Below are 11,900 nucleotides of genomic sequence, written 5' to 3' on the forward strand. Positions count from 1 at the left end.
TATTCCTAGTTCCTATAGATTGTATTCCTGGTCCCTATAGATTGTGTCGCTAGTTCCTATAGATTGTATTCCTAGTTCCTATAGATTGCATTCCTAGTCCCTATAGAGTGTATTCCTATTTCCTACAGATTGAATTCCTAGTCCCTACAGATTGTATTCCAAGTTCCTGTAGAGTGTATTCCCAGTACCAGTAGATTGCATTCCTAGTTCCTATAGATTGTATTCCTGGTTCCTATAGATTGCATTCCTAGATCCTACAGATTGTATTCCTAGTCCCTACAGGTTGCATTCCTAGTCCCTACATATTGCATTCCTGGTTCCTAAAGATTGTATCCCTGGTTACTATAGATTGTATTGCCGGTTCCTATAGATTGTATTGCCGGTTCCTATAGATTGTATTCCTGGTTCCTTAAGATTACATTCCTAGTTCCTATAGATACTATAGATTGTGTTCCGAGTTCCTACAGAATGTTTCCTAGATTCTACCAATTGTATCCCTAGTCCCTACAGAATGTATTCCTAGTTCCAATAGATTGTATTCCTTGTCCCTACAGATGGTATTTCTAGTTCCTAAAGATTGCATTCCTAATTCCTAAAGATTGTACACTAACCTCTATTGACAACAAAGTCATGGTGGACCTGAACACTAACCTGAATGGACAACAAAGTCATGGTGGACCTGTACGCTAACCTGAATTGACAACCAAGTAATGGTGAACCTGTACATTAATCTGTATGGACAACAAAGTCATGGTGGACCTGTACGCTAACCTGAATTGACAACCAAGTAATGGTGAACCTGTACATTAATCTGTATGGACAACAAAGTCATGGTGAACCTGTACGTTAATCTGTATGGACAACAAAGTCATGGTGGACCTGTACGCTAACCTCTATGGACAACAAAGTCATGGTGGACCTGTATGTTAACCTCTATGGACAACAAAGTCATGGTGGACCTGTAAGCTAACCTGAATGGACAACAAAGTCATGGTGAACCTGTATGTTAACCTCTATGGACAACAAAGTCATGGTGGACCTGTACGTTAATCTGTATGGACAACAAAGTCATGGTGGACCTGTACGCTAACCTGAATTGACAACCAAGTAATGGTGAACCTGTACGTTAACCTCTATGGACAACAAAGTCATGGTGGACCTGTATGTTAACCTCTATGGACAACAAAGTCATGGTGGACCTGTACGTTAATCTGTATGGACAACAAAGTCATGGTGAACCTGTATGTTAATCTGTATGGACAACAAAGTCATGGTGGACCTGTACATTAACCTCTATGGATAACAAAGTCATGGTAAACCTGTACGTTAATCTGAATGGACAACAAAGTTATGGTGGACCTGTACGGTAACCTGATTGGACAACAAAGTCATGGTGGGCCTGTACGCTAACCTGATTGGACAACAAAGTCATGGTGGACCTGTACGCTAACCTGAATGGACAACAAAGTCATGGTGATGCTGTACCCTTCCTTCCACTTCTCAAAGTTATCAAGGAAGTCAATGCAAGGCCTGCCGGTTATCATGTCAACTGGAACAAAGATTATATATAGACTCAGTTATAAAATTGGTCTCATAGGTTATTATTAGCAGAACCAAATACAACACAAGCCTGAAAGACTCTATTTAACTACATAAAACATCAGTGTTAATATATATCTAATATCCCTGCCCCCAAATTACTGGTATCACTGCTGCTGTAGACATTCTTATCATGCTCACTTAAGACTACGTAAGCATTATGCACAACATTAGACAATTCAGTTTTGTGCACAAGAAGTCCTTTGTTTGGACTTGAGGTGTGTAGATCTAATGGTCTAACAACCAGTGTTTTGCTGAAGAAGTCAAACATTCGGAGACTGACTGACAGACAGATGGATGACAAATCGGCAGACAATTATCACAAAGTTCCAAGCAATATACTCATCTGGATATGTAAGAGGGATGACTGAAAAGTTCTGAGCCCAACTAGGAAGGATGTACAGTGTACCCTTAACAGTTTGCATGTATAAAGTACAACACTTTCCATACTTTGAACCAAATACATCACCAGGCAGCATATTTCTGCAGGGATTAAAATGTGACTAGGTATTCTCTGTTGACAAAAATGGTCTCCGCTGTTTTATCAAGTATCTCGAACTGAATGGATTCAGCCTAGCAGACATTGTCAACTTTAGACATTGATGCTCCTTCCTTTGCCACTGTTAAAAGATCGGCAGCAGAATTCAAGAGGTGAAGAGAGAGCCTCGAAGAGTATCCAAGACTGCCAATTGAAATGTTATCAAAACACATGATATGATTACGGATGATCGATGATTTGCATGCACATGTCATACAGCCAATACACTAGGCATGTATCATGAGAGAGTTGAGGACATTCTAAGGAATGGTCTGGGTACAACAAAGGTTTCAGCATACTGGTTTCTAAGACTTCTGACTCCTGATCAGAAACACTCCAGGTTCTTCATCTCTCATGAGAATTTACGCTGTTCTGAAGCAGACGCAGCTGATTTGGGGGAGCTATTTGTAACCATGGATGAGTCTTGGCTTCACCGCTGTCAGACAAAACAACAGTCAAAGCAGTGGACACTTCTAATGTCTGCTCTAAAGAAGAATGGCTCCAGCTTTCTGACATTCTAAAGAATTCTACTCCTGAAAGGTCTGACCATGAATGGAAAATATTATGCCTGGAATTGAGAAACATAAAATGCAGCCAAAAAGCCTCTTGCTCAGTGTTGGTCCTGTTATCAGTGGGATCTCAGTGTGTGGACCATGGATAGGAATATGTTGAAAAATAATTAGCGCAATCAACACAGACCATCATAGTTAGGCTGAGATCTTTTCAGCCCATCCCTCGTACATTACTGTTTGGTCAATTTTGCTAAATGAGCTTAGTAAGATACTCACTGTTGGGATGGAATGGGATGGTATGAAAACACACTTGTGGTGGACGGATGTTGTAGTTCTCATCAAATTTGATGTAGAGACGAAAAACTCCTCCTAATAAAAGGAAATATACTACTGATTGAGAGTGTACTTGTGAAGCTTGTACCATTAGCATTGCTATAAACATTACATAGCTTACTATGCACTTATAAATTAGCACTTGTAAATGTCGCCCTGAACAACAGCAAGATTGATGATGCGGGGTTGCCGGTAAACAATAATTACTCACTTGTAATTGCACGAAATTGCATACCTTCCCATAAGGTGTCCTTCAAACCTTTGATCTTGGCTGCCCATTCAAATACATTATCTTCCTTCAGAGGAGACACTTCTATGCCCTGTAATACAAGAATGATAACCCCACTTAAATAATTGGGTTGCTGAAGACCTATTCTACCCTGGAATCTTGTGGGACCCGTGGTTAGTCACAGGATATATTGTTTAATGACAAAAATTCACTATAACTCCATGGTAACAAGTCACTAATATTCGCATTTCTTTCTGACAATGCACACATCCCTGCTGACTTTTATATGTTTGAATAAAGATAAAGCTTCAGTCAACTTCAGTGTCTGCATGATAAGATTGTTTAATATGTGCATTCCACAAGACACTAAGTCTCTAAAAATAGATATAACCTCAAAGCAAAGTAAAATGTTATTTACTTGCACTAAAAATAGACAACTGGAAACTCTGATAAGAGACCAGTTGGCTTTGTTAGAAAAATATACTTTATTGATTATCATCGATCTTTGTTGAACAAGGTACTTTTTTTCCCAGTTCACAGAGACTGACAGTAACATATATTACCAGTCCAAGCCTACCTTTTACTGGTAAAAAATAAGGTAATTACCGAAAAACAGGAACACTTGTCATGGTCGTATAATGGATCCATATGGTTTTAGTTCCTAAAAAATAATTCTATTATCTTTGAACTAGAATGTAATACATCAGGATTGGGAAGAATTCCTTGATGACAGACGAGTAAATGAGACTGTTGACCACTGGAGTTACATTGACACTGAAACAATTTGTTACCGTTTTTTTCTGTTTTGGTAGGTTGACAAATGCTGACCATAATAGTTGAGTGAGGGAATGAAATATTTTACAGTGAGAAAGCAGTCAAAATGGATAGATTATTAAACAGCCTTTTTGATATTTATATACACAGATTAATCTCATATACCTGGTAGTTCAATAACATAAATTTAGTAGATACACACACTATGGATAATTGATTTCTGAATGAAACAATTTTTGTCTTGTAAGGTTACATTTGTGTCATTTCGTGGTGATGTTTAAAAACTATTCATTATAATGTTATTACCCTGCATTATCTGATGATCGGAAAATATTGTTGTTAATACTAAATTTCTAAATTATCAAACCTTTCAAAACCATGTAGTTACACATGTATTTCGTAATATTAATTTTGGGGCACATTTGGGCAACATGAATGCATTCATGTGTTTAATTAGATGGGGTTTTTCACAACCTTGAACTATAATTGTTCCCTCCATGCTCTAGTTTAGCTGGGAAAACATACACTGATATAAACATTTTTAAAACACATAATTACTGAAAAACATTAACGATGTTCCTACTCTTATTTCCGTAGTTCAAACCTAAAAAAACATTTAGTATTCTGCTTTTCCTGTTATAACAAATAACTCCATTAATTCCATTTATCTGGTATCATTATCTATTGGATTGGAAATTTGGACACATTTCCTTTTGTTGAATGGGATGAAATGAGAAAATGTACTTATAATGAGAAAATGTACTTATAATGAGAAAATGTACTTATATGGACTATCACCTATGACTCTTTACTGAAGAAAGGTTTTAAATCACCGATACTTTCTCATGTTCATGCTACAAGTGAGTGTACGTTAATAGCATGAGAAACGAGTCAGGAAGGTAATCACTGTATCTCACAGGGTTGTTTCGGCAAAGGAAAACACTAGACCACCGACCTGGCATTTCATTACTTTTACTGGTCCTTAAGGAAGTATACTAGACTACCAGGGTTAGTGATGAACACTGAATGTACACCAAGGTGTAAGGATTTCCAGTCGATGGTCTAGGGAGAGGCAGCTCCATGTGTCAGGGCAATGTCACTGTGTCACTTACCAGTATATTATCTGTATAGAGTATTCTATCTTTAATAGCGCTGACATAAATGTCAGGTTTAGTACCAGGCTATGTATTTTGTATACAGAAAAAAAATGAAGAATATGCTGATTCTACTATATAAATTTGAAATTATCAAATTTTCTTTCTGGTGTGAAATCAAATATGACAGATAAATATATGAATGTATACTTTGACATAAATGTTACATGTCCATCATTTTTAGGATACGTACTCTCCAACTATATGGATTATTAGACATCTAGATTTCAAACAAAGCACTTACTTGGCTCTACTTCACACTTTCTTACTATGAAAGCAAACTTAGAACATCAGCACTTTCACCGATGGCTATAAGCAGTGCATATCCCTGGATTTCATACTATGTGAAAGACAAACACTTCAAGTTGAATGCTGTAAAACTTTTTATACAATGTATACCAGGTTTTTTTCAAATAGTGACATTACCATAGTGCAGCACTGATGCCCAGGTACCATGAGGGTTAATGGTTTAAAGAGTGACAGTATGAAAAACGAAAAACATCCAGAAAAAAAGAGCTCTACATTTCATCTTTCAGTCTATATCTGCAACATTCCTTGCATCATTTGTTATATAATGCCGAGTTAGAAATTAATTCCTGTTTTCACCAATCCTCCAAAATGATCTGCTACAGAGTTGCCATAATCATAAAAGCAGTCGTCCAACAGGAAATGTCACTAGTCCATCCTGAATTTCATTAGTCTCAGATAAGTAGACGTTTGTTTATGTCAAACCCTATGTAGCAAATATTTAAACGATCTAACTTTCCAATACTTTGATAACATATGCATACTCATACAAAACCTAGCACAGGGAAGACATGTGTTCTATACAACCAGCTACATGATCAAGGTAAAGGTGCAACATCAAATCTGCCTGCTGCCATGCTGAAATTTCCTTTTTGTTTGATGTTACACTTGCATTAACAAAGATTTGAGTTCCATACACCATTAAACAAATAACAACATTCAATAAATGTAAACTGAAACTAATATCACTTGCTTGGGAATGATTGTGGTGGTAATTGGCAGGAATGAACATTGAAGATCTAAGAGTCCCATTTCTCTATGGAAAAATCAGATGTTTTGTCTTACAAGCCACAACTATCTTCTATCTTCAGGAAATACATACCCATGGTCCCTTAGATGTCAAACTGTCAAATTCTTTCTCTATCAAGAGATGAGCTCTGGAGTACATTGTGCCAGGGCATCTGAAATATTGGATCAAAGCTACATTTGTGAAGCTGTTATTTCTGTTATAGGGCAATATTATAAGGCTGCATGTTCAATAGCTTTAGGAAGAGGATCCATCCTGACCAGCCGGCATCTGAACTAGTTTCTCTAAATTGACAAAAGTTTATCAAATGTTTCAGTCACCTGGTCCAGTCTTGATTACTGGGGTATGTATTATTGAATATTGTAGACTGCAGTGTTCAACAACACTCAAGTCGCTATTTCTTTTGAGGCTAACATTTTTATATTTTTAACTTTGTACCTCAAAGTAAAGGTGAGGTAAAAGGAGGTTTAATGTTGCGTCCAAGATTATTGCATTTTTTTGGCGACGTGTGTGTGTGTGTGTGTGTGTGTGTGTGTGTGTGTGTGCCTGCTTGTACTAGTTTGGACTAATGCTGATTTTATAGTGCCAGCTCCCTGAGATACCTTGCCCTAGTTTAACATGAATACCCGACTTTATCATATACTTCAGTGAGGAAGACTGAGTTTTCCAAAGTTGCGAACACTGTAGTGAACATAACACTTGATATTTCACTGCAGCGAACATAACACTTGATATTCCACTGCTGCGAACATAACACTTGATATTTCACTGCAGCGAACATAACACTTGATATTTCACTGCTGCGAACATAACACTTAATATTCCACTGCTGCGAACATAACACTTGATATTCCACTGCAGTGAACATAACACTTGATATTCCACTGCTGCGAACATAACACTTGATATTTCACTGCAGCGAACATAACACTTGATATTCCACTGCAGCGAACATAACACTTGATATTTCACTGCTGCGAGCATAACACTTGATATTTCACTGCTGCGAACATAACACTTGATATTTCACTGCTGCGAACATAACACTTGATATTCCACTGCAGCGAACATAACACTTGATATTTCACTGCAGCGAACATAACACTTGATATTTCACTGCTGCGAGCATAACACTTGATATTCCGCTGCTGCGAACATAATACTTGATATTTCACTGCAGAGAACATAACACTTGATATTTCACTGCAGCAAGCATAACACTTGATATTCCACTGCAGCGAACATAACACTTGATATTTCACTGCAGCGAGCATAACACTTGATATTTCACTGCTGTTAACACAACACTTGATCAGAACTTTTGGTCATTTATGTAGTTAATGTTAATTCTTGCCATTTGTTATAATATTCCCTTGAAAACGTTTCGTTAAACTGTATATTTCTTTTTTAACTCATCAATCGAGAGTGTACGTTTTGCTAAGCGCCATATTTGTTACTTGACCACCATGTATTCTTTTGCTTCCAACTGCGATCTCGTAGTTTACAAGAATATTTTTTGTTTAAGTTATATAATCATATCTATTTGTATGACAAAAAAAATTTGCAACCCTAAATATTTTTTGTTGCTTGTTTCTATATTTTAAGATTTTACGAACACGGAACTACTTTTTAAGTCGCAATTACAAAGGGTCGTGAAACATCCCTGAGTGTTAGGTTGGGAGAATTTACATTTCAAGGTTTCACATTTGTAATGACATTATTTAATTACACAACTACAACTACACAAAAAGTATGTCATAAATAGGATATTCCATGTGTTGAGTGAAATATCATGTTTCTCTCATCTTGTGAAAATATCTCCTTTCCCCTGGTCACATGATAAGAGAAACATGATATTTCACTCAGCACATGGAATATCCTTTATAAGACACAGTATACTGACTCTGAGTCGAGCAGTCCTTAGTTTAGCTCCTTAATGACGAGCACCAGGCAGGGTAATAACAAGTACCATCTTTAAACGTCTTGTGGCATTACCTGGCTGGGGATCAAACCCCGGACCTTCTGCTCTCTGGACAGATGCTCTACCACTAAACCACTAAGGCGGTCAGCTCAAAGTAAAGTTGATGTACATGAATGATGTACAGCTGCATTAAACTCAAACATGTTCCCAACTAAAGATTTATAGCAAGTTAAATGCATTGTAGGCAACAGGAATTCATAGCTTCACATGAAATATCAAATTTCATAACGCATCATATGTGACCAACCATTAGTTAGGACCTTATGGGTGAAAAATCACATTTTGACTTCTCATTATATTTTACAAAAAGAACACAATTCACAAGCTTCATTTCATATTTATATTAAAGCGATACATAGCAACAAACATTTGGACCCGTATTTCAAACTTGAAATACACTTCATAATTATTTATGTTGCAATAGCAGTTTCTTATAAATAATAATCTGAATAATGAAAAGTAGACATGTATACTGCATTGTTTTAAAATGAAAAAAATATAACATTTGTTGTACAGTCAACACATGGGCGACTTTTACTTTTGTTTCTTTATCAATCCAGTGGTCCAGATAAGCTGCGTATCTGCATAAAATACGCATCAGAAATGCAGAAATATGCAGTAAAATATAATCCAAGCGTATCAAATACGCAACGAACATTACAGAACGCTACGCTACAAAAATAAAACTTGTGCGTATCATCAAAATATTGTGAAGTAACCCTGCGTATTCGATTAGCAAATCAGCAACTTATTTTTAAATTATAAACGGGCAATCCATCAACCTTGCCAAACTCCACGATGACAGTTACATCATGATCATTTGCCATCACACTTTCTTGTGGAAGTATCGTGGTATTTTTCAGTCCTATAAAGCTCTCGAACCTACACGACATCAGTTTGCATGGACTAGATGAATAGTGTTTTTCAAATATTTAACTTAAATACCCACATGTGTAAAAACTAGTGGGTAACAGAAATTTGAATACCCAGATAGAATTACTGATACCCAATGATTTTAAAATGCATGGGTAAAATACCCACAACACCAAAAGCTTATCTTGAGCTCTGTCAATCCTTAATACTTGGAACTGAAAATAGATCACATATTTCCATACCGTTTCATCTCTGCCAAGGCTCTCTAAATATGGCATGTTTATTCCTAATACAGGATAGTTACCATGCCAAAACGCACTAGCATGATAATCTCATTATTTGTGTTCAGCTACAAAATCCTGCGGATTGATACAGCTATGGATTTCTGTGAAAAGATAGATCTAATGCTGACTATAGGCCTAGATTCTTGAATAGTATATATGCACATATGAAAAAAAATATTGTTAACTTTTTTTCCGATGATTCTACATAAATGATAAAGAACATTCTAATATAATTCTATAATTTAAATATTCATTCTATTTGCTTCTAAGTTATTATGTCGATGAACAAAAGATAACATCTTACCAAAAGTGTGTACACGTCTTTGTTGATCCGAACTCATCAGAATACAGGAACTTGTTTCTTTAGTTACATTTCTTACTTTCGTGACTCGCCATATTGTTTAACTTCACGACGCGTATCTACGCATGCGTGATAGTATCTTCTCTTCAGCTCAAGCTGGGCTCCGACTCTAACATATCGAAAAATCGCAGCGTTGATAAAATGTGGAACCAGTCAAGTTAACAAGCACCTGTGAAAAATGTCGTCTGCTTGCAGCAACTTTCGACGAAGTTTATGTAATAATCAACATGCATGATCTGTCTGGGTTATTTTGGATTTGTATACAGTACACATGGGAAAGGCTTAAACGACATATTGCATTTGATTATTGCCAGGAATGCATGTTGTAGTTGTGTGAGTTGATGTTGTTAATTCATCTAAATATTGGAAATATTGGCTATTTTTGTGAGATTATGTGTGATTGATATAGCCCACACATGCCCTTTTGGCAATTGCTTCGACACACGTGACGGTATGTATGATGACATGGCTTTCATTACCGTCGGTCATAGCGTACAAGTCATCGAGAGCCGCGAATCGATGGGGTCCTACACGACCGTACGCTTAGTCTCTGATTTTTAAAAAAGAATTTTGATAGGAATCAAAAGTACTCCATTTAAGTTGAAAAGGAGCCCTGTGAGATGAGAAATTCAGTACCTGACTAAAGTACTCATGGAAATGAAAAAAACCCACCTGTTTTGCTGGATTTAATAATCGACACAAAGCATTACGTAGATCTAGATGTAATCTGGAAAGGTACTAGTCTGGATTTGCTATTTTTATCTCGGTGCTCAATACAAAATGTACTTTACAGGAGGTAATTTGTAGGCACTTTCAACATTCATAAATGAAACTAAGTCCAAATTGACATGGCAGAAACAGGCTATAGGCATTATGCAAATTAGCCTTGGAAAAAAGTGATCAAAACAACAATAAAAATAACAGCTATGTTTATGTAGATCTACATAATAATAATGACATGTAAGTTGTTGTTTGAGAAGGGAATATGTTACTTTTACGTTCTGATATTTTGACGATGATTCACTATCCCACATTGCCACTCACAAATCACTAACCACTGACAAATCACATGCACGTGGGTTTCAAGCACCTGTTTCCACCTGTCGTCAAGGTGTCATAGGTCATGGACATTCACCTTGATCTACTTACACCTGGTTATGCTCAGTTTCACAAAAGTCTGTTTTGTTCATATTTTTACACACTTTTACGTGTAAAAAGACATAAAAACCTTTGATACGCTGTATTTGTGCCAAGGCCCAATTAGTACTAATTGAGTTGTTTGAATATTTATATGTTTTGTATATTAACTGCATTTATTTAAAATCTGAGATCGAAAAAACAGGGTTTTTTTCATTTCCGTGAGTACTCTAATATCTAGACTTGCTTCATTTAGAGCTTTTGCATTACAGAAAGAGCAGGGTGGAAAGGAAAATAATGGTTCAGGGACTGAGACAGGCTATATATAGTGTCCTACAAGCAAGACGGTAAATGGTAAAGATGACAATTCTTTGAGGGATTTGAAGGAGAGGTAAAGTCTCAAAGAAATCTTTGATCTCATTTGAGTAGGTTCATCTGCTACATTGGGGTGAAATATATGTTATTCCTATGAAGTTCTGATGCTATTTCTTTTTCTTTAAAAATGAATGATTTCTTTGTTCTTCTTAAGCGCCTTCTGTGCTTTAGACACCCATCAGCTGACCACCAGTAAGCGTATTGTGAGTTAGGCCTAATATATAACAGGATCGGGTGGCTAGGCTCGCTGACTTGGTCGATGCATGTCATCGTGTCCCAATTGCGTAGATGATGCTCATGATGTCAATCACTGGATTGTCTGGTCCAGATTTATTTACAGATCGACATCATATAGCTGGAATGTTGCTGAGTGCGGCGTTAAAAACAAACAGGATTTTAACCAATCTAAATAGGTTTGTTGTTAATGTATAATTTTGTCTCGTCATGATATGGCTGAAATTTTGCCGATGTGGTGTTAAATTGTAATTCACACACTCACCAGTCAATAATACACAGTACACAGTGGGATATTTTACAGACGCTTCTCTTCTTGTGCCTCATTCACAAACTTGAAATAAAAATATATCAAACATTGCTAGTTCTTCCACAATCCCACATGACCGATGCATCACTTTGGTTATAGCAATGTACGACGAGAATATAATTCAGTTTGTTGTCAATATAGCCGTCATATTG

At 36.6% G+C, this 11,900-nt stretch overlaps 1 protein-coding gene across 2 annotated transcripts in view; it reads right to left on the minus strand.

The window, feature by feature from the left end:
* The window catches only part of LOC139478807 (ubiquitin-conjugating enzyme E2 U-like), a 66,267-nt gene extending 56,536 nt beyond the window's left edge, over window positions 1–9,731 (minus strand). The window contains exons 1-5 of one of the 2 annotated variants that reach the window (XM_071261446.1): window positions 9,636–9,731; window positions 6,269–6,347; window positions 3,218–3,302; window positions 2,926–3,018; window positions 1,452–1,549 (exon numbers count right to left, since the gene is read on the minus strand). In XM_071261446.1, the coding sequence (XP_071117547.1) occupies window positions 1,452–1,549; window positions 2,926–3,018; window positions 3,218–3,302; window positions 6,269–6,334 (342 nt within the window). In that variant the 5' untranslated portion in view covers window positions 6,335–6,347; window positions 9,636–9,731. Of the gene's footprint in view, window positions 1–1,451; window positions 1,550–2,925; window positions 3,019–3,193; window positions 3,303–6,268; window positions 6,348–9,635 lie in introns of both variants that reach the window. The other variant, XM_071261445.1, reaches the window with a different exon arrangement.
* Window positions 9,732–11,900: the final 2,169 nt, after the last annotated feature.

Source organism: Haliotis cracherodii, unplaced genomic scaffold, assembly GCF_022045235.1.
Source record: "Haliotis cracherodii isolate W230 unplaced genomic scaffold, xgHalCrac1.p SCAF_4, whole genome shotgun sequence".
In the NCBI taxonomy this organism is placed as follows: Eukaryota; Metazoa; Mollusca; class Gastropoda; order Lepetellida; family Haliotidae; genus Haliotis; species Haliotis cracherodii.